The sequence below is a fragment of the Pinus tabuliformis genome, chromosome 2_1, assembly GCF_031772625.1.
Source record: "Pinus tabuliformis cultivar Carrire ecotype Pingquan chromosome 2_1, CPIR1, whole genome shotgun sequence".
Classification (NCBI taxonomy): domain Eukaryota; kingdom Viridiplantae; phylum Streptophyta; class Pinopsida; order Pinales; family Pinaceae; genus Pinus; species Pinus tabuliformis.
In genome coordinates this window covers 516,347,237-516,370,017 of record NC_142299.1, presented here as the reverse complement: position 1 = coordinate 516,370,017, position 22,781 = coordinate 516,347,237, and the positions used below count along the sequence as shown (strand labels likewise).

The window sequence follows — 22,781 nt, the reverse complement described above, 5'->3', positions numbered from 1 at the left end:
TCACTCTCTCCTTGCTCTTTCCTTGCTCTCTCTCACTCTCACCCTCTTTCAATCTCACTCTCACTCATTACAATAATGAAATGAAGTGAGGGAGGGTCTATTTAACCCCCCCTTCCTCCGTCCCTCACTTTATTTCCGCAAAAAGCAATTTATTTATTTATTTATTATTTTTTTTTCCGCCCGTCTACCCTGTTTGCTCTCGTCGCTCCGAGAGCGATTTTTATAACCCGGGAGCGGTCAGGAGCGATCATTCCTTGACCGCTCCCGGAGCGACGGGAGTGACGCTCCTTGCTTCGCTCCAGAAATAAGCAGGGAGCGCAAACGCTCCCGAGTCGCTCCCGCACAAATTGGGAGCGGGATCGGGGATTGGGGGGGGATTCGGATTGCCTTTTGCGCAGTTTCGGCAGCTAGTATCTCGACCTCCTAGGAAAAATTGCGCAATTGTTGCCAGTCAATCCCTAGGTATGTTGCATGTCATTCCTCAAGTTTGCTTTGGTTTTCGCTGACATATTTCTTGCCATGCATGTCACCATGTCTCTTGATCTAGCAGGTATTCGTTCATCTCTCAACAATTCAGGATCAATGGCCTCCAAGAGAGCAGGATCAAAGGACACCGATGGAAGTGCAACTGGAGCAACAGTTGAGCGAGTGTCTACGAGTTTGTCGATCTATGAAGACACCAAGCTGATCGTAGACAAGTACATCAAGCTGAAATGGCAAGAGGTGAATGATGCATTTGCAGGCACATTTGGGGAAGACCTTGAAGACCGCCAAGTCTATGTGAACATTCACAAGTCCGGCTTGTACTAGATTGCATGCAGGTATCCCGCGTTCCCATGCGCGGACATGATACACTGGATCGTCTCGCACACTAATCCTGAGACAATGACATTGAGCAGTGTTAGCGGGACGAAGATTGCTACCTTCAGGGCATAGGATTATCAGCAGATGTATCATATGTCGAAGCCAGTGATTACCATGGAGACACCCTTCAGCATACCCAACAACAATGCCAACTCCAGGGATATCTTGAAGAACTGGGTGAAGGAGCTGACCAAATTCAGGATGACACCCAACCAGATTTACAAGACGAAGATACTGTGGAAGGCGTATCAATACTTGGTCATCTTTGCATGTCGCTTGTATGGCCAAGAGAGCACGAAGACCTTCTCGTAGAGTTGGGTGATCGCGTTGGACCAACTGGCTAGTGAAGGAAAAACATGCAATTGGTCTGACATGTTGGCTCACAGGCTAAAGGAACAGGTAACAAGAGCTTGGTAGCCGCCCAAAGGTCAGCAAGCATAAATCTACATGTCCGCTTACATCTTGGATGCAATCTGTGCTCGTCAGGAGTTCCCGGGCTTGAAATGGGCATGGACATCAATGAAAACCTCTGTGAATACTTATTGTAAAATGTTGTCCGAATGCAGCTTCAGAGGAGTCATCACACAACTGTCAGATCATTTTGTCACCCTGGTGTACAAGATGATATTTGAGCAGGATCCTCGAAGGCAACAATGGAGGCACTGATCGACATAGTAGATTGGTATGCCTCATCGTCTGACACCTTCATATGGATGTACAACGTGGAGAAGCCTCCGCATGTTTTGCCAAAGTTTGCTTTGGACAAGCTCGTCATGTAAGAAGTATCATACCACATCTCGGTAGGAATGTCAGCTAGGTTGCATTGGAAGAAGAAGGCACCTTGGCCCGCTCTTTCGTTGCGGATCAGGGTATACGAGATACAAAATTTCAAGCATGCGGATGTCGAAGCAGAGGAGATCAAGAAATATCCTTTCAATGCTCGAAGCTTCAATTCGTATGACTCGCATTGTTTTGTAAAAGATCACTATGTGAGATTACAATTTCAGTGGATCCGCGGGGCATGTCATTGGGTGGAGGAGGACCCATGGAGATATTGTTACAACTTCTCTAGGCCCAATGAACCAGTTGACATCGCTGTGGAATGGTTAAGGAAGCAACATCCAGGAGAGCACCAACAACAACAACAAGAGATGTAAACATACTGGCACGCGACAAAGGCAAGAGGAAGATTGTCGACAATGCAGAGGCAGAGCAAAGATGCAAGTTCAGAGCAGAGCCACTTGTGCAGAAAGCAGCTTTGGCAATAGAGGCGAAGAGGCAACAACATGATAGGAGGAATGCGCAAAGGCAGAGAAAAAACAGAGAATGGAGGAAACAGAGGAGTTGCATGAATAGGAGCAACTCTGAAAGGAACAGTTGCTGCGCAGATAGGAGAAGGAAGCGCAACAAGAACATGTACAATAGGGGCGCAACATGTATAGACAGATGAAACTGCGCCCGTACAGGTGGTCAACTCATCTGAACAGATGGCACCAAGCAAACAAGGTGAGCAGTCGCAGGAGCAAGACTTTGCTCAAGAGATTGAACAGGTACTTGAGCAGATGGATATGGATATGGAGTAATGAGTTAGAGCAAGACATTGACCTCATGCCTTACCATCAAGAGGTTGACCCACCAGCTTCACCGAGTCCAGAAGCAGAGTAAGTCCCAAGCGACCAAGGAGACACTGAGATCCTTGGAGACCATCTGGAAGGAGAGATGCACAACATATTGTTGAAATTTGGTACCGGAGGACAGGTGGTTCCCTTAGGCTTTGATCTTTGGTCTAGGGAAAAGTGTCCAAAAGAATTTAATTTTTTCTCCTAAAGTAACTTTATAATTTTTATAAAGTTAAATCTAATTTGAAAGTGACTTTAAGTGATAAAGTTACTAAGTCTAATTTTAAAGTGACTTTATAAAGTCAATGAAAAATTAGAAAGGAAAAGTGACTTTGGAAATAAATGACTAAGTGGGTCTTTATTAAAGTGGGGTGAATTAAAAAATAGAAAGTGAGATTTAAATGAGCATTTAATCTCAGCCATTGATCTAAATCTATTTCAGCCATTGGATTTAGGGATCACCCAAAAGTCATTTAGGGTTGGGTTAAGGGAGGAAAATGAGAAAAAGATCATTCAATTCTTTCATGAGCAGATTGGGAGAAGGAGAGCAAGAGAGCAAGGGAGATTTCTGGACAAGGAGGAGAAAGAGGCAGCAGTTTGGCACACACACCAAGGCAGCATTTCAGCAAATCTGAACAGCATAAAGAACAAGCAGAAAAAGGCAGTTTTTGTGAGCAAAATAGTGGAAAAAATTATTTTTCAGCACGAATATCGAGGAGGCGATTTTCTGCACTTTTCCCGAGGGCTGTCCGTACAAGTCCGTACGGCCGTCCGTACAGTCCGTACAGTCCGTATGGTCCGTACAGTCCGTACGTCCGTACGGTCCGTACAGCTCTTCCAGCAGTTTTCAGATTGTCGTTTGGGCTGAAAACAGGTAAGTTTTGCTTGCTGGAAAAATTTCTGTTTTGCTGATTTTTTGCTGAAAATATTTTCTCTGTAAAAGGCATTTTCCAGAAATAAAGAAGAGCTCTCAAACTGGTTTTCCCCAAGAGTTGTAGGGGGTTTTTCCAGGGTCAAGTTGACCAAAAATCACTGAGTTTAAATGTGTTTTTATGGCTGTTTTAATTGCTGATTTTTTATTTCTGCAATTTCCAGCACTCTGAAAAATTTCCAGAATTTGTGTTTTCAGCAATATTTATTTTTTTCAGTCTGTTAAATGTATGGCTATGGGAATGGGCATTTAACTATATGGGAGAAATAAGGTGAAACTGAAAACCGGGGTGGGAAACAGAAAATTTTACATGGTATCAGAGCTTGAGTGCTGAAGGGCAGTTTGGAACAGCAAAAGAGAAAAAATACAGCTGCTGATTTTTTCACTCAGAAAATTCCAGCAAGCTGATTTTTCATAAACAGCAGGTTTATCTTTACAACAGCAGTGCTATTTTTCAGTTTTAGGACAGCAAGATGTCATTGGGATTGAGGGTGGAGGATAGGTTGGATGGGCATACAAATTACAGCGTTTGGAAGGAGAGAATGCAGAGTATCTTTGAGGAGGCAGAAGTCTGGGATATCATGGTGCATACAGCACAGCACCCTGTTGTTGTGCCTACTGATGCTACTCAGTTGGCAGCTTATAATAGAAAGAACAACAAGGGTAAAAGGCTGATTCTAGACGGAATCAAAGACCATTGCATTCCTCATGTGAGAGGAAAGAGCAATGCCCATGAGATGTGGACAGCATTGTCCAATCTCTACCAGAGTACCAATGAGAACCGGAAGATGGTCCTGAAGGAGAAGCTGAAGAACATTAAGATGGGGAATGATAGTGCAGCTGGATATCTCACAAAGATTACCAATGTGAGAGATGAGTTGGCAGCGATTGGAGAGGCCATTCCATCCACTGAGTTGGTGCGTATTGCAGTGAATGGCCTCCCCCGTTCATGGTTGAACTTTGCTGATGGGGTTTGTGCACGTGAGACCCTTCCCACATGGGAGAGGTTTTGGGATGATTGTATACAGACAGAGATCAGGAAAGGACAGCTTGGGGCAGCCAAGCCAGTTGAGCAGGATGAGGATGTAGCACTGGTGGCAGGAGGCAAGAAAGGCAAAGGGAAGAAGCAGGCTTCCACAAGCGGTGGTGGAGGCAAAGGCAAAGGTAAAGGTAAACAGGGTAACTCACAAAAGGACTATTCCAAAGTGAAGTGTTGGAATTGTCAGAAGATGGGACACTATGCAGTTGTGTGTCCGGAGAAGAAGAAGAAGAAGGGGAAGACCCAGGATGTGGCAGCGTCAGCTGAGATTGAGGACTTTGCAGGTCGTTTTGACCGGGAGTTTGCGTTCACTACATGTGAGTCCTCTAGTGCAGGATCACCTGCCACACAGGTTCAGAGGGAGCATGCTTTTCCCTCGATTAGCGGAGCATCTACAGGTATCTGGTATGTGGACAGTGGGGCTTCACGTCACATGACAGGAGTCCGGGAGTACTTCTCAGAGCTTTCAGAGAGTGGCACTGATATTGAGGTAGTACTCGGTGATGACAGAGTTGTTAGAGCAGTCGGGGTGGGGACAGTGACATTTCAGAGGGAGTCCAAACCTCCCTTGAAGGTGTCAGAGGTTCTTTATGTGCCAGGGATGAGGAAGAACCTCATATCCGTCTCAGCGTTGGAGGACAGAGGATATGAGGTACTGTTCAGGGAAGGACAGGTGTTGATGTATCCCAGGGGCTCTCCAGCTGATTCAGCTAGAGTGATAGGTGTACGCCATGCAAAGGTGTACAAGTTTGCATTCCAGCCCCCTTTGGCATTGAGCTGTAGTACCGACAGCAGAGCTAGCAGTTCTGAGCTATGCGAGATTTGGCACCGCAGGATGGGGCACATGTCTCATGGAGCCTTGAGGACATTGCGGGAGATCACTACAGGTGTGCCAGATTTCAGTACTGATCACCATGATACTTGCAGAGGTTGTGCGATGGGCAAGTTTGCCAAATCCCCTTTTCCCAGCAGTGACAGCAGAGCGACGGGGATACTTGATTTGATTCATTCCGATGTGAGCGGTCGGATGTCTCATGTTTCCTTGAGTGGATATGAGTACTATGTCTTATTCATTGATGATCACTCCAGGAGGACCTGGATTTATTTCTTGAAGACCAAGAGTGAGGTCTTCAAGCGGTTTCAGGAGTTCAGAGCTCTTGTGGAGACTCAGACAGGTCGAAAGATCAAGTCCCTGAGGTCGGACAATGGAGGAGAGTACACCCTTGGAGAGTTTGTTGACTATTGTGCAGAGGCAGGCATTAGGAGGGAGTTCACTGTTCCTTACAACCCCCAGCAGAACGGGGTTGCGGAGAGGAAGAACAGATCCATCATAGGGGCTGCCAAAGCCATGTTATATGATCAGGGGTTGCCATTGTTCTTGTGGGCAGAGGCCTGCAACACAGCTGTTTACTTGCAGAACAGGAGTCCGCATCGTGCCTTGGGGCACATGACTCCGGAGGAGGCTTTCTTTGGGAAGAAGCCTGATCTTGGTCATCTTCATATCCTTGGATGCATTACATACTCCTATATACCCAAGGAGGAGAGGACCAAACTAGAGCCCACCGCAGAGAAGGGTATCTTTGTGGGCTACAGTGAGACCTCAAAGGCCTTTCGGATTTACATTCCTGCACAGAGGAAAGTTGTTGTCAGACGGGATGTGAAGTTCGAGGAGGACAGGGCCTTTAGGAGGTCAAGGGAGTTAGAGTATCTGGATCAGCCAGACCCTCAGCAGCAGTTGAGTCAGTCGCAGGGATCCAGTGGGCAGGGATCAGGAGGATCCGGAGGTACATCTATGAGGATGTCAGGTCCATCAGTGAGCAGTGGCTCGCCGAGCCAGAGGGGTGGTGCTCCGGGCAGCATGCAGAGCAGTTCACAGAGTAGTTCACTAGGGAGTCCACTGATGGACAGTTCACACGGTACCTCAGCTTCTACAGGTTCAGGTGCAGGCAAGAGGACAGCAGACAGACAGTCAGGAGTTCAGGCTACTGATGGGGATGAGGAGGAGGAGTTTCATTCTCCTATGGGAGAAGCATGCTCAGGGAAGAGGAAGCCCAAGTGGCTTCAGGACACCTTGAGAGATGCCACATCTGTTGCTGAGCCGAAGAGGCCGGTCAGAGAGAGTAGACCACCTGAGAGATTTTGTAGCTATATGGCGATGGTTACCAGCATCCTTGACTCTGAGCCTTCTAGCTATGAGGAGGCAGCTAGCCAGCAGGTCTGGAGAGAGGCCATGCAGGAGGAGTATTCTTCTATCATGAAGAATGATGTTTGGGAGGTGGTGCCGAGGCCTGAGGGCAAATCCGTGGTTACTTCCAGATGGCTTTACAAGGTAAAGCATGCTGCAGATGGCAGCATTGAGAAATTCAAAGCAAGGTTTGTGGCTAGAGGGTTCTCACAGGTAGAGGGAGTTGATTATGAGGAGACCTTCGCTCCCGTGGCTCGATATACTTCGATCCGCTCCATTATATCGATAGCAGCAGAGATGGGTTGGAAGATCCACCAGATGGATGTGAAGACCGCATTTCTCAATGGCTTCATACAGGAGGAGGTGTACATTGAGCAGCCACAGGGCTTTGAGGTGCATGGGAAGGAGTCCCATGTGTGCAGATTGAAGAAGGCCCTTTATGGCCTGAAGCAAGCTCCCAGAGCTTGGTACTCCAGGATAGATGCATACTTGCAGGGGATGGGTTTCACAAAGAGTGAGGCAGATCCGAACCTTTACTTTATTGTGATTGGTGAGGAGCCCCTCATTCTGGTGCTGTATGTGGATGACTTGATCATTACAGGTGCAGAGAGACTCATAGAGCACTGCAAGAGAGATCTTGCGGCGGAGTTTGAGATGAAGGACATCGGCTTGATGCATTACTTTTTGGGTTTGGAGGTGTGGCAAGAGGAGGGGCATTTCTTCCTGGGGCAGGGGAAGTATATTGTGGACATCCTTAGCAGATTCCACATGGAGGATTGTAGACCCATGTTGACACCGATGATCACCAACTGGAAGAAGCTTCATGCTTCGGATTCCGAGTTGGTGGATCCCACATTGTACAGGCAGCTGATTGGTTCCTTGATGTATTTGGTCAACACCAGACCAGATATCTGTTTTGCAGTCAACACGATGAGTCAGTTTATGTGTGAGCCTAGGAAGGTTCACTGGGTGGCTGCAAAACACATTTTGCGGTACTTGCAGGGGACAGTGGATTATGGTCTGGACTACAGGCAGGGAGATGGAGTGAGATTGGCAGGATACACTGATTCTGATTGGGCAGGTTGTGCTTCTGATAGGAAGAGCACTTCAGGGTGTTGTTTTGGGTTGGGTTCAGCAGTAGTGTCATGGTTCAGCCGGAAGCAGCAGTCAGTAGCACTGAGTTCAGCGGAAGCAGAGTATATGGCAGCCAGTCTAGCTAGTTGTGAGGCCATCTGGCTTCGCAAGATGTTGTTTGGCTTATTTGGTCAGCCGTTGAGACCTTCAGTGATTTACTGTGATAATCAGAGTTGCATTAAACTCACGGAGAATCCAGTATTTCATGACAGGTCAAAGCATATCGGGATCAGATATCATTTCATCAGAGACCATGTTCAGAAGGGAGCTGTAAAGCTTGAGTATATTTCCACTGATGAGCAGGTTGCAGATATTCTTACCAAAGCCTTACCACGGGGCAAGCATGTCTACTTCAGAGACAAGATGGGTGTGGTGAGGAACACCTTCCTCGATAAGAGGGAGTGTTGAAATTTGGTACCGGAGGACAGGTGGTTCCCTTAGGCTTTGATCTTTGGTCTAGGGAAAAGTGTCCAAAAGAATTTAATTTTTTCTCCTAAAGTAACTTTATAATTTTTATAAAGTTAAATCTAATTTGAAAGTGACTTTAAGTGATAAAGTTACTAAGTCTAATTTTAAAGTGACTTTATAAAGTCAATGAAAAATTAGAAAGGAAAAGTGACTTTGGAAATAAATGACTAAGTGGGTCTTTATTAAAGTGGGGTGAATTAAAAAATAGAAAGTGAGATTTAAATGAGCATTTAATCTCAGCCATTGATCTAAATCTATTTCAGCCATTGGATTTAGGGATCACCCAAAAGTCATTTAGGGTTGGGTTAAGGGAGGAAAAGGAGAAAAAGATCATTCAATTCTTTCATGAGCAGATTGGGAGAAGGAGAGCAAGAGAGCAAGGGAGATTTCTGGACAAGGAGGAGAAAGAGGCAGCAGTTTGGCACACACACCAAGGCAGCATTTCAGCAAATCTGAACAGCATAAAGAACAAGCAGAAAAAGGCAGTTTTTGTGAGCAAAATAGTGGAAAAAATTATTTTTCAGCACGAATATCGAGGAGGCGATTTTCTGCACTTTTCCCGAGGGCTGTCCGTACAAGTCCGTACGGCCGTCCGTACAGTCCGTACAGTCCGTACGTCCGTACGGTCCGTACAGCTCTTCCAGCAGTTTTCAGATTGTCGTTTGGGCTGAAAACAGATAAGTTTTGCTTGCTGGAAAAATTTCTGTTTTGCTGATTTTTTGCTGAAAATATTTTCTCTGTAAAAGGCATTTTCCAGAAATAAAGAAGAGCTCTCAAACTGGTTTTCCCCAAGAGTTGTAGGGGGTTTTTCCAGGGTCAAGTTGACCAAAAATCACTGAGTTTAAATGTGTTTTTATGGCTGTTTTAATTGCTGATTTTTTATTTCTGCAATTTCCAGCACTCTGAAAAATTTCCAGAATTTGTGTTTTCAGCAATATTTATTTTTTTCAGTCTGTTAAATGTATGGCTATGGGAATGGGCATTTAACTATATGGGAGAAATAAGGTGAAACTGAAAACCGGGGTGGGAAACAGAAAATTTTACACATATCATTCGACGAGTCGCAACAGAGTTGTGCAATCTTGCAGAGTGTCTACTTTGGAGGACAACACATCTCCTGCGCAGTTTGAGGAATGAGTGATCGTGTCTGACGTGCGCAAGCATCCAACAACATTGGCCGATGCTACCAGAGCATATGCCGAAGCCACTAGCTTGAGTGTTCGCTTCTTGATAGCTGAGAATGAGCAAATGGCTAAGGAGTTACAGACGACCAAGCAGGGAGGAGAATTGGTTACAACATCCACTCGAGAAGAAGGCAATACTGGATGAAGTATTGTCCCTTGAAACAGTCATGCGGACGTTGTATTCCAAGTTTGGTATCGTGCATAAGGCAGTTGTCCATCTCAATGGTTGGCAGCAACGATGTGCTAGGAGAGCATGTATCTTGTCAAACGTGCATATTGTTGTTGACTACATGCAAACATGGACAATGAGATACAAGGGAGCCTTGTTACACTTGCCCAAGATGATGAAGCCCAAAGCGGTCAAGTTGAAGGCACGCATCCGGAGTCAGATCCGAAACTACCCCTGCAGCTCATCACTAGTCTACAGGCTTCCCATGCATGGGTATTCAGGAGTATGGATGTTGTTGTGCGTGCACACACGATCCCATCTATTGGGACACTCACCGAGGCAAAGACAAAGGCACAAGTCTGACTGGAGCTTGACTCGTACTTTGACGAGTTGATGCGCATAGCCACCAACGCAGACTTGGTGATCAGTGTAGACACCATGCATCAGTATGTCGCTGGTTCGACCGCACTCAAGACAATGATGCGCATGTTATCAGACGAGTTGGATAGAGGAACCTGAGCAGTGTACCCGGATGTGATGGAGGCAAGAGTTTGTTTCCAGAAAGATGTCACCACAAAGTACATAGACACCATTGCGGACTACCAAGCATGGCATCAGTTCGCTACCGTCGACCATCATGAGGATGTTGAAGAGCTGGTCTTCCCACAATTGTTCAAGTCATAGTGATGTCTTGCATGGCTTGCTCAAGCCTATTTTGTCTCACATGGGTACATGTGTAGATTATATGTAATGTCTTCTCAAGTGGAAGTTCAAGTGTCGATAGTTGGATGTAACAGTCATAGAGTAGATGAAGAGTCATGAGGATAGATGAACAGTCACAAAGGCGAATGTCAAGGGCCACCCCACCCTTTGCTATATATAGTCCCTCATAACTCATTGTAGAGGCTTTTGGTCAACCAAGCTTTCGATAGGAGTATCTTAGAGAGCTTGGACAATATTGTAACGAGCCTTGGCTTCTCCACTGTGCAGAGCTAGTATATCTCTTTGGAGGAGCAGGCGGCAGTGACTGTAACATTCCGTTGTCGGAACTAGTGGTTGGTCATGGTTGTATTTATAACTGGAACTTTCACTTCTTAATATAACAGAGCCAACACATTTCATGCATTTGTCGTATTGTATTTTAGCTATCTGGTTTACTCTAAATGATATATGTATCTATTTGCTTACGCATTCATGTGTAGCTATTTTCTGTATAAGTATGTATGAATCTTACTGAAATGGGCTGTTGGTTTAACCATCACTTTGGATTGCTAGCTCACTTGCCTTCCAGTTGGTGATGCATCTTAGCTCGTGTGTTCCTTTCTTTACTTGGTGCTTTCACAGGTTTCCAAGGGGCGCACTCACCTCACCCTTCATGTGTTAGCACCGCTCATGCACCTTCCTTCTTGCTGCATATGTCACACCCTTGCTACCAACAGGGTCATCTTACTTGCCTCTGTGCGAAACCGCAGTTAAGGCGATACCGTACGACCCATTGTTGGGACTCCTACACCAAACAGTCTGAGGTCTAGTTGGGACTTCTTACTGGGGAGATCCCCTTGACATCTTGACGGGTCCAGCACGCAAACAGAAGAATAATAAGAAGATTTGATCAAAGAGTTTTCCCCACATTGGGGTTTTGCCCTGGCATCCACCAAATATTGTGTTCTCTTGACTTGGCTTGTCTTCTACTTATTGTTTATGTTCTACTTGCATTTACTATCAATGTTAATGTGATTGCTAATCTGAAAATTGATATTGGGCTAATAAGAAAAATTGAGGTAAATTGCTCTAAGCATAGAACATACCATTGTTATCTAAAATTAACATGGTATCTGAGCTGAGGTGAAGACAAAGCCCAAGCAAGAGTGAGAAGAGCGATCACTGAGATTTGTTGGACAAAGACAAGATTCAATCTCCTCCTCATCTTACTTCAAATTTGATGACAAGCTCAATGATAAGTCTGATTACCATGCATGGAAGATGTCTCTGGATTTGATTTTGGAAGAGCATGATGCTATGGACTATGTGCAGGGAAAGATTACTGAACCTCCTTCAATTGCACCAGCTGCCACTAAGACAAAGTACAAGAAAGGAGAAGTCAAAGCTAAGAAGATCACGAGGAATTCTATTCATAAGCATTTAGTCATTTACATCTCTAATTTGGGCACATCTAAGGAGATGTATGACAAGTTGGTTAGCATGTTTAAACCTAGCAGTGCAAACCAAGTCCTCTTTCTCAAGAACAAGCTGAAGGACATAAAGAAGGGAAGATGAGAAGATATCCAATCTTTCTTAATGAGGATCACCGAAATAAAAAATGATCTTCTATTAATTGGAGAAGTTATTGCTAACAGGGAGCTCACTCTCATTGCCCTTGGAGGTCTCCCTCGTGAATGGGATGTGTTCAACACTACTATCCTCAACAATGACCTAATTCCAGGTTTTGATGAATTGTTGACTAGATGTACTTAAGAAGAACAAGGATGTAGAGAGAGACATGCCTTCAAATAGGAATGATCCTACTGCATTCTCTGCTCATGCTAAAAAGAAGAATAATGCAAGTTCAAAGAATCAATGTTAAGGAAGACCAAGATTCAAAGATGGAAGAAAGGGTAGATGCTTCATTTGTCACAGGTTTGGCCACTATGCTAGGGAGTGTCCTAATAAAAGGGATACACCTCGGGATGATGACAACAACAACCGCAACAATTTCAGGGGCAACAACAATCAAAGGAATGGCAGGTTCAACAACAAAGGAAAAAGGAATGCTCCCGCTACTCAATATGGAAATGGTCGACCTCCCAAGAGATCAAGAAGCTCTAGGTATGATGAATCTAATGTTGTAGATAACAAGCAAAAAGAATTTTATCTTATATCTGCCCTCTCTACTGCCTCTCCTTTGGATACCTTGGGAAATTGGTTGATTGATAGTGGTGCCTCAAGGCACTTCACTGGGTATAAGGAAGCTCTTTCAAATTTGATAGAAAATGATACAAATTTGGAAATCATTCTTGGAGACAATGCCACCTATCTTGTGAAAGGAGTTGGGAATGTTACTCTTCAATTGAATCAAGGTAACACCATTCATCTACAAGAAGTACTATATGTACCCAATCTAAAGAAGAACTTGGTATCCATCTCGACAATGGAGTATCAAGGATTCAAGGTGGCATTCATTGATGGAAAGGTACGTGTTTGGAAAAGAAATTTCAAAGAAGCATTTACTCTTGGATCAGCGTAGACAACCTATATCAAGTTGGAGGAAGCCCACTAGGAGCTATGTCTTGTGGCACATCTCTTCAATTCGAATTATGGCACCAAAGATTTGCTCACCTTCATTATAAAGCCCTATTCGATGCAAGAAATATGGTGATAGGTATGCCCGAAGTTAAAGTAGAACATGAAGGTGTTTGTCAAGGATTTCGTGTCATGCGTGTCCCGTGTCAGGTGACTTTAATTTCAAACGGATACAACCAAAAAACTCATTATATACATAAAACCAGTGTTGCACGAAGCGCCCCCCCCTGGTTCCAAGCCCCGAAGCGCGTCCCGTACGGAAGCGCCTAGGAAGCTTGGCCGAAAGCGGCGCTTCCGAATTCGGAAGCGCTGCTTCGGCTTTTTTAGCCGCTTCCTGGAAATTTGGAAGCGTTGTACGGAAGCGCCGAAGCACGCTTTGTACGGCGCTTCGGGCGTCGGAAGTGTGGCGCTTCGGAGGAGGAAGCATACGCTTCTGTACGCTTCCAGAAAAGCTTCCGGAAAAGCGTTTAGAAAATGGTTTTTTTTTTTCAATTTTTTTTTTTTAATTTTAGGTGAGTTTGCTTGTTGGGGGTGGGTCCACCTTGGGTTAGGGTGATGAATGAAGGCAAAAAAAAATAAATATAGCAAATGCTCCCTCATGGTAATGTTAAATTCTTAAAGTAAAAGTAAAAGTGACATTCTAAAATGAAAAATAAAGGAGAATGCCACTTTTACTTTGACTTAAATTTTTAACATTACCATGAAATGACTCAGGATGTTTGAGAGTGGTTCCAGCCTCATTGGACTTCATATGGAGAAAATAGAATTTCATATCCTATTCAAAATTCAGCAGACTTAACAGTTTTCAGGAATTCAGGGTCAATGGGATTGTGGCATTTCATTAGATTATATCAAGTATGAAGGTATGCGATTAGCATTTAATCAAGAGCACCAAGCCCTATATGTACCCTAGTGTTGGTGGTGTTAATTGTTGAACTCCTTTGTCACGCGACACGCCCTTAGCAAAAAATTACCTTTCAATCAAGTCAAAATCATCGATCAAACATGTTAAGTTTTTTCTACCATATTTTAAGTCTTGAATTAGGTAGTTTGATCAAAATTGGGCAATGTTGACTAATATCCCTAGACAATCGAGGTAGAGGCAAAGGCTAGACAAGAGGAGAAGAATCTACATTCTAGATCATTAATGTACAATGGATGTTATATCTATCTTGATTTATGCAAAAATATGCATGTTTTCATGTCTTTTACAATTAATTTGGTATTTGGGATGTTTGTTTCGAGTATAAATGCAAATATATATATATATATATATATATATATATAGCAGACCAATGTTGCACGAAGCGGGAGCGGGAGCGCGGAAGCGTCATTTTCCAAAAATCTAGGAAGCGAAGCGTCCGCGGAAGCGTCTGCTATATATATATTTTTTTATATTTTTTTGCATTTATACTTAAAACAAACATCCCAAATACCAAATTAATTGTAGAAGACATGAAAACATGCATATTTTTGCATAAATCAAGATAGATATGGCATCCATGATTCCATTGTAGTTACTAGTATGTACAACAATCATTATATTCTAGCTATTACAAACATACATCAAATTTTTAAGCATATTATAAAACATAAAACATTTAAGCATATTATAAAACATAAAAAATAGAGCATATTATGATTTATCTAGCAAGTGAGCAACTGTCAACATTTGTCATGTCCAAAATTCAAATAATAATGTTTACAAAATATGTCACTTGGTCACCGCCAAGCCAAAAAGGTTCAAAATTCAAATTCACAAGTCTACAAGTCTAATGAGTAATCTATGACAAAAAGAAGTAGATTGTGAATATATCTACTAATCTCTCCTCCTTCCACCACGAATAGAACGTGATGGCGGGCCTCCACGTGGTGGCAATGAAGAAGATGGTCCCTGTGTAAGTCGTGGCACTGGAACTGATGAATAAGAACCCCCTGCTGTTGGTGTTGAACCATGGAACCTAGGAACCAAGGGACCAGATGGGGGTGGGGGTGGTGGCATATCAACACGGTCATCATCATCCTAGAATCGCTCAAAAAATTCATGCAAAAAAAAAAAAACACTAGTTAACAAAAAAATTAAAAACATGAATTAGAGAAATGCTTTATAAGGGAAAATTGGAAAATTCATACCACAATGGACATACCTGGATAAGAGCATCCTCTAATTGCTCTAGTCGCAACACTCCATCCTCCAAATTGGGCTCCTCTGGATTCTTGTCCCAAATCAACAAGTCTTTATTAGACTTTGCATCTTCACAGTAATGGGACAACAATCGCAAGTTGTAATGAACATAAACCAAGCTCTCTGCCCAGTCTAAATTCAACCTGTTCCTTTTAACACTGTGGATGAAAGAATAAGAGCTCCAACACCTCTCTGCAGAAGAAGTGTTTACCACCTGTGATAGCACCCGCAATGCCAAACTCTGTAGAAGTGGAGTACCCCCTCCATGCATGTTCCACCACTCAAGAGCAGAAAAATGCTCTCGATCTTGAATTGCATGCATGCGCCCAAATGGACCAGTGTTGAGCGTATAGTTGCTCACCTGTCTCCGTACCAATGCAGCCTCCTCATCATCAGGGATTAATCTACTCAATGCAGCCATATATTTTTCGTGAACCTCTCTATCTTGGTGTGGTTTTTTCCTGCTTCCCCCCCCCCAGGTGCTGGTGTTGAAAGCCATGATGGATGATAGTATTTAGGTGTCAAAACATATGCTAATGCATGCAATGGAATATTTAGCATTTCCCATCGGTTTTGCACCTCTACACAAATATAATTGTACAAGGTGGTATCTCTAGGCTCAACAATGTCTTTAATCTGCCCCAACATGCTATCCATTTGCTCATACACCTCCCCAATTACTGGTCAATCTGAATCTGCAAACTTGATCATGTAATAAATTGGTTTGGTGAATTGCAAAACATATTTAACCTGTGACCAAAAGTAATTGTCAAGAACAGTGTCCTTGACTGCAGTCTGCATTAGCACCATCTGTGTCAGTGTTAATTTCATCCCATGTTTCAGCACACACCAGATTAGTTAAAGCTTGTCTCACCCTCACTAGCCGCCTAAAGGTGAGGTAATAACTAGCAAATCTTGTCTTTGCAATTTTAAGCAATTGCAACTTGGAGTAAGTGCCATAGAAGTAGTTTACCCTTGTATGCCCTGTGATGAATTTAATGAGCTGCTTCCCTTTCCTGTAAACCTCAGCAATCCACCCACAATATTTGTGTTTCACAATATCATGCATCAAAAGGTTCAATGTGTGAACCGGGCACCCAGACCAAAAGATGTGTGGATGAGTACGCTCAATAATTTTTCCTGCTGCCTTACAATTTGCTGCATTATCTGTGATCACTTGAACCACATTATTCGGACCAACATCTTTGATTGATTTCAATAGGAGATCTGCAATGTTTTGTGCAGTTGCACTGATGGAGGAGGAGTCATGACATGCAATAAATACTGCACCACTAGAAGAAACACCAAGAACATTTATCAAATGTTGGTTTCTAATATTTGTCCACCCATCTGATACAATGGATACCCCAGAATCCACCCACTCATGTGTAAAACGTGTCAAAGCTCTTTGAACCTTAGCTTTTTCTCTTTCTAATAACACTGTTCTAGCCAATGTTTTACAACTCGGACTCGGATTCGGACTCGGCCGAGGATCGACTCGGACTCGGACTCGGACTCGGTAATGACTCGGCCGGCTCGATTTCAATGACTCGGTCGTTGTAAAAAATACATTAAATATTTATTTTTTTTATAAAAAAACATAATTTTAAATATTTTAAACATAATTTTAAAGATTTTCATTCAAGTTTCCAAACACACAACATTATAATATACATGGAAGACAACATATGATCAAAGTAGGCTTTATTAGAGCACACTTTAAATTATTATAATATACATTATTAGAGCACACTTTAAATTATGCCAACGATGCAAAATGCAAAGAGTGACCAGCAAGACAATAATGATTAGTTCAACCTCTTAGAGCAAAACCACTTATGTTACTTTGCCAAACCAAGCTTATTATGACTTTGTAAATGTATTAGGACTGCTTAGATAAAAAATTTAGCACCAAAACTCAGAAATTTCACTATTGTAGCATTTATATCAGATTCAGAAGTTAATATATCAGACTCAGGAAAATATATATCAGCTCTCCAAAATCAACTAGAAAACCATAGAAACCATGAGACAAGTCTTTCTTATTATTTGAGATTAAATATCCACTAATTATGAGCTTATATGAATGTGTTTTTAGGGGTTTTTAGAGTGTAATTTCAGAGGTTATGTCACTGTGATTATATTATTATAAAGCTTCAGATCTGATTTATGAAACAGTGAGGAAGAGACAAGGTTAGAGAGAAAACCCTTAGTTCTAGAGGCCTAGTTTGACAGCTAGTTGATCTTCCAATGGACTAGAACTCCAATGGATGGCTAGCATTAACAAACCCTAACTAACTTTACCAAAGATCAGCAAAAAATTGATTTTTTTTAAAAAAAAACGCTGCCCAGCCGTCTTGCTATGACTCGGCCGAGTCAATACGGACCCGGCCGGGTTGACCGAGTCAGCTATGACTCGGCCGGGTCATTGGATGACCCGGCCGAGTCATAGCTGACTCGGTCAGCCGAGCCGGGTCAAGGGCCGGGTCAATAAGTTTGGCATTGAAACGGTCAGAAACGGCCGTTTCCGTTTCGGTTCGGCCGTTTCGTAAAACACTGGTTCTAGCTTTCTCATAGTTGGGGGCCTTGTATCCTTTTGGGGCTTCATTGATGGCCTTTACCATGTCATGCCAATAGGGAGAGCGAAGCACATTGAATGGTACACCGCAAGCACAAAGAAAACGGACTATCTTTCCATCCACATCATCCCTCCCAGCAACATTAAGGAAATCCCCTATTGTTCTTCTACCTCCAGAGGTTGCAGAAGTACCATGAGGAGATGGGCAACTACCAAATTTAGAGGTTGCACTTGATTCAGAATGAGTTTTTTGTTTCTTGTTTTTTTGTTGTGCAACCATCTCTATTTGGATGTATTTTCTTCTTTCTTCAGTTGAAATGTTTGGGCAAATTTGTACCCCCACAGAACCCTTTTTTTCATCACTGTCCAGCACCCCACAAAGATGCCTCCTCAGACAGGTATATGAACCACAATATGGTTTTCCTCCATGACAACCATGAGGGCACACAAATTTGTAAGATCCACCACCCTTTCCCCCATCAAGTTTGGTCACATAGTTCCACAAGGGTGTTGATGTACCTTTCCCATCTTGTGCTTCAGTGTCCCCTTCAAGTTCATCCCCTTCCTCTTCAAACCCTTCCTCCTCATCATACATTGGGTCACTACTATTAGGACCAAGTTCATCCCCTTCCTCTTCCCTTCTATTCCTCACCCTTGCCATCATTAAAACCAAGAGTGGAATGATACATAGAAGCCAAAAGAACACCATCTTGGAATATGGATATAGGTGGTGGACAACCTGTAAATAAAGGAGCAAGTAGAAACAATGGGAAAGAGTAGGAGAGGGAGGAGAAAAATACAATTTTTTTTTCAAAAAAACAAGGGAGTTTGGGGTTTGAACTTACCTCTTTAGCTCTTGTAGATGAAGTCCTCCAAGCTCTTGCTCCAAGCTCCTCCTCCTTCTCCTAGCTCCTCCTTCTTCACTCCTCCAAGCTCTCCTCTCTTCTCCTCTCCTTTCCTCTCTTCTCTTCTCCTCTCCTCTCTTCTCTTCTCCAACTCTCATAAACTCAAAGTGAGAAAATGAGGAATGAATGGGAGCTTTATGCTTTTCATTCCTCACCCTAAACTCACCCTAACCCACCCCCTCATTGCTAAGTTAAGTTAACTTTAAAAAAAAATTAAAAAAAATGAGACATTTTTCCTTGCCCGCGCGGTTTTTTCGGAAGCGCTCCGAAGCGCTCGTGAAGCGTACGCTTCCGGGCCCGAAGCGTGGCGCTTCGGAGGCCCGAAGCGCCATCCGAAGCGCGCTTCGGAGGCCCGAAGCGCCATCCGAAGCGCGCTTCGGGGCCCACGCTTCATAAAAACCAGGAAGCGCATTAAAAACTCGGAATCGCGCTTCGGGATTTTTGGAATCGCGCTTCCTGGAGCGCTTCCGGAACGCTTCCGTACGGGGCGCGATTCCGGCCTAGGATCCGGGGGGGGGGGGGGCGCTTCCTGCAACGTTGTAGCAGACGCTTCCGCGGACGCTTTGCTTCCTAGATTTTTGGAAAATGACGCTTCGGCGTCCCCGCTTCCAGAAAACGCTTCCGCTTCGTGCAACATTGCATAAAACTGTATACAACAGACCCGCCAAGAAGATATAAACTAATTGCAAATGATCTAACCAGTACGACACAGAATTTCTAGATTAATTTCCTGAGTATGGATGTTCAACTAGAGAATTCTAGCAACTAGAACAGTAAGCAAAGAATAGTCTAACGACACGATCTCGTCGTCCAAGCTCGCTCCTAATCTTCCACTTGATCAACTTCATGGCAGAGGTAGGGTTTATTCCACATGTTTTCCAGCTGTGTTTGGTCAAGAATTCTATCACTACAGGTCAGATGACAGGGTCCCTTTTTGTTCTTAGCCGGAATCTCTGATTCTCTGTCACAGCTCATTTTAAATCCACAGCGAGGGGTTTGCTGCTTGTGTCCACTGTATGGGATTTTAAGATATGTCCCAGCCTTTTCACATCAATGGAACCTTCACTCCCAACAGATATTTCCTTCGGAATGTCAAACACTTGCTCAACTCCTGCTCAACTCCACGGAAAACACAACCACAGCTTCAGGATGCCCTTCCGCAGTAGTTACCTGATTCTAGATTCCGCAGATCTTGCAATCGATGTCACAGAGAGCCCTCTGCCTTGATTAATTGATTTTCTGTGGGCAGAACAGGGGGATGAGCAATAAACAACTTCACTACTTCTACCAGAATGAATCCCTGTGCCCAAACAAGAAAATCAAACAGAAAGATTCGCTATCCTTCAAGCTGCTCCTGTGTCCAAACCGGAAAGGAAACAAAAAAACAACTTCCCTGTCTTTCAAGGTTTTTCCATGCGCCCAAACATGAATTCAGATCACAAGAACTTTGCTGCTCTTCAGATGATTCTCAAGTGCCAAAACAGAATGAGAGATAATAGAAAATGTGTCAACTAGGGTGGAATCTCTCACCACCAAAATTGACAAGAAAAAGGGGTCTTAAAACCCTCAGAGCCTCAGGCTCAAAGGAACAGAGATAAATAATCCAATTCCCATGATGATCAAATGAAGTCAACCCTCTTGTATTTATAGATTTCCTTGAGGGGATTCTCTCCTTAATTATTTGAGTAAAATTCACTCCAAACCCCAACTTTGGGTTTCTTTGCCCAGCTGCCCCAAAAGATGCCTAGACATTGGTTATTTTGGGATTTTCCCCTTTATCAATGATTATAGCTTACGGGGACCGATAGGCTGCTTTGTCTATAGGACAATTAATCTCTAGGGAACATTACAAAATTGAATCTGCCACTTGTTTTATTGTACTGTTTTGGTAAGTATGCCAATATCGTATTATTGCAAGAACGCCAGATGACGTGTCCTTTGGTCTTTGATCAATTGTATCAGCACCTTGACAATGAGATCTGATTGATATGTTACTGGTTTTCTTTTCTGTGTAACCTGTGGTGCCTGCAAACAAATATATGGTCAGGGAAAATGGCCTCATGTACTTACCTAAATAGGCTAAAGCATGGCTGCTGCCCATTTTTTATTCATTTTCTGCCATGATTGTTCACTCTCTCTTCATTGTCAGTAGTGCTATTGTAAGGTGGGGGAAGTTAGACAGTAGACTAAATCTTCTGTAACAAATTTCTCCCTTGATTTTTCAAAAGTGAAGGGAATCGTGTTTGGGGTTCTTTATGCCCATTTATATTGATATTTTGTGGATATTTTGGGATATTAGAACGAAAATTTTCTGCTATCTACATCTTTGAGGTGAGCATATTAATCTGTTTGGTCTGATTGCTGATATTTGCCTTTTGCAGCTTCATGGATCCAAATGACCCTAGTGTATACATCTTGGTTCAGCCACAACCAAATTCACAACTAAGACGTCGTTCTTACCATCCGCAAACTGTAGAGGATTCTATCTGAAGAATGGATACTCTTAGGTGAAAAGCTTTTTAGTACTTTATTCTTTATACACATGTATAGAGAGGTTATTTATGTGCCACTTACATACAAGATATTCTTAATACATTTAAGTTGGTATTTAACTATGTAATGAGATTTTATTGATTAGACTCTTCAAATGCTACATGATACTTTCTTCCAGACCAAGCTTAATTGCTTATAATGTTATGTGTAAAGTAATTTATTGGGTCAAATGGAGATACTCTATTTTTATAAATGCTGCTGGTGTACAACATCACAACTGCAAATATATTCGTGTTACTGCAGATACATCTTGCCAATATTTAATCCGTTTGTCATGATACCAAGCTGTAGCATAAACAGCGTAAGTGCAGATACATCTAAGTGTTCTTTGCAGAATTGGTGTGCAGGATACCCTGGATGTATCTTTGTGGCTCTTGCCCAATTGTATTAAATAGTGCTACTATGTTTGGATGTGCATTGCATTTAAAATAAATCATAGAACCGGCATTATTCCCCAATCGAGAAGGGAACATACAGACTTGAGTTAATAATTATTGTGAGTTCTACAAAGAAGTGATTCAGAGAAGTGGAGATCCGTAAACGTTGATAGTGCGTAGGGAAAATACTCTGGAGATCCTTGAATGTTGATAATGTGCAGGAAAGATAATACTTTAATCTAAGTAGGGTCCTATTCTCAGAAAAGTGATTTGAAGGAAGCGTCATTGGAACATTTGGTAAATTTCGATTGTTAGGAAAGTGGGCTTACTTTCGGCTTTGACTCCACAGCTTAATCTTTGTGTCAAAAGTTACTTCGGACTTATATTTGGCTTTCTGTTTGCTTGTGACTGGTAAAATTCACTAGGATTTGTATTTACTTGGGACAAATCATATAGGCTGATCATGTGAAGCACCTATGAAAGGCTTGGATAACTGTGTTATTGCCTGCCCGAGGGGGTTTTGAACTTGGGTATTTATTGTAGCGAGCATTTCAACTTACCACTATACCACAACTCAACTCAATGACTATTAACTTCGGTTGCAATCAGTGTATTTTTAAAATTTTCCATATATAAACAGAACTGTATTTTGAATGAAGAAATGAGATTGAATATGAGGAAATGGAATAGGAAAATCTCTCCCATAATGATCAAATTGAAATTAAAATTAAAATTTGCGAGTGTCAATGTGACGGAAAGATAATCTAGCATATAAATGATGTTGGATTCAGGTTTGAACTCTATTTACGAATTTAAGAGGATACACCTTTATAAATTTTAGCAATGGCGAAGCATAATTAAGTTCTTATGTAGTGGCATTTCATCGTGATTTACATTTCTTTTTCTCCTTTCAGTGAAATTATTGTGATTTTCCATGAATCACGACACGATACCATTTGTATAATTTTAATACGCTTAGTAGTAGTCGGTGCCACTTTCTGTGAAAACTTGGTATTTGCCATGAATCTCAGTAGTAGTCGGTTGATCAAATCGTTCCCAGTTGTTTATATAAAGGTGCATTCTCTAACATGGAATTTTCAGAAACTGGAAACATTTTTCCTATTTAAATAGTCGTCCTAAGGCAGTCTAAACCAACCACGTTTCCGAAGGCGACTAGTCTATCAAAGCAAATGAAAGGTATGCCTTTATGCAAGAGACGCAAGAATCTATGAGCACGGGTGGCATAATCACGGAAAAATCGCTGTTGTCGAAGCTAGGGCACCAAAAACA

The 22,781-nt window shown here is 42.7% G+C and overlaps 1 protein-coding gene across 1 annotated transcript in view; it reads left to right on the top strand.

The window, feature by feature from the left end:
* LOC149201220 (classical AGP protein) overlaps window positions 1-21,356 on the top strand; it is a 156,379-nt gene extending 135,023 nt beyond the window's left edge. The window contains exon 5 of the mRNA XM_089402890.1: window positions 20,943-21,356. Within this exon, the coding sequence (XP_089259016.1) occupies window positions 20,943-21,051 (109 nt within the window). The 3' untranslated portion in view covers window positions 21,052-21,356. The remainder of the gene's footprint in view (window positions 1-20,942) is intronic.
* The last annotated feature ends 1,425 nt before the right edge of the window (window positions 21,357-22,781 follow it).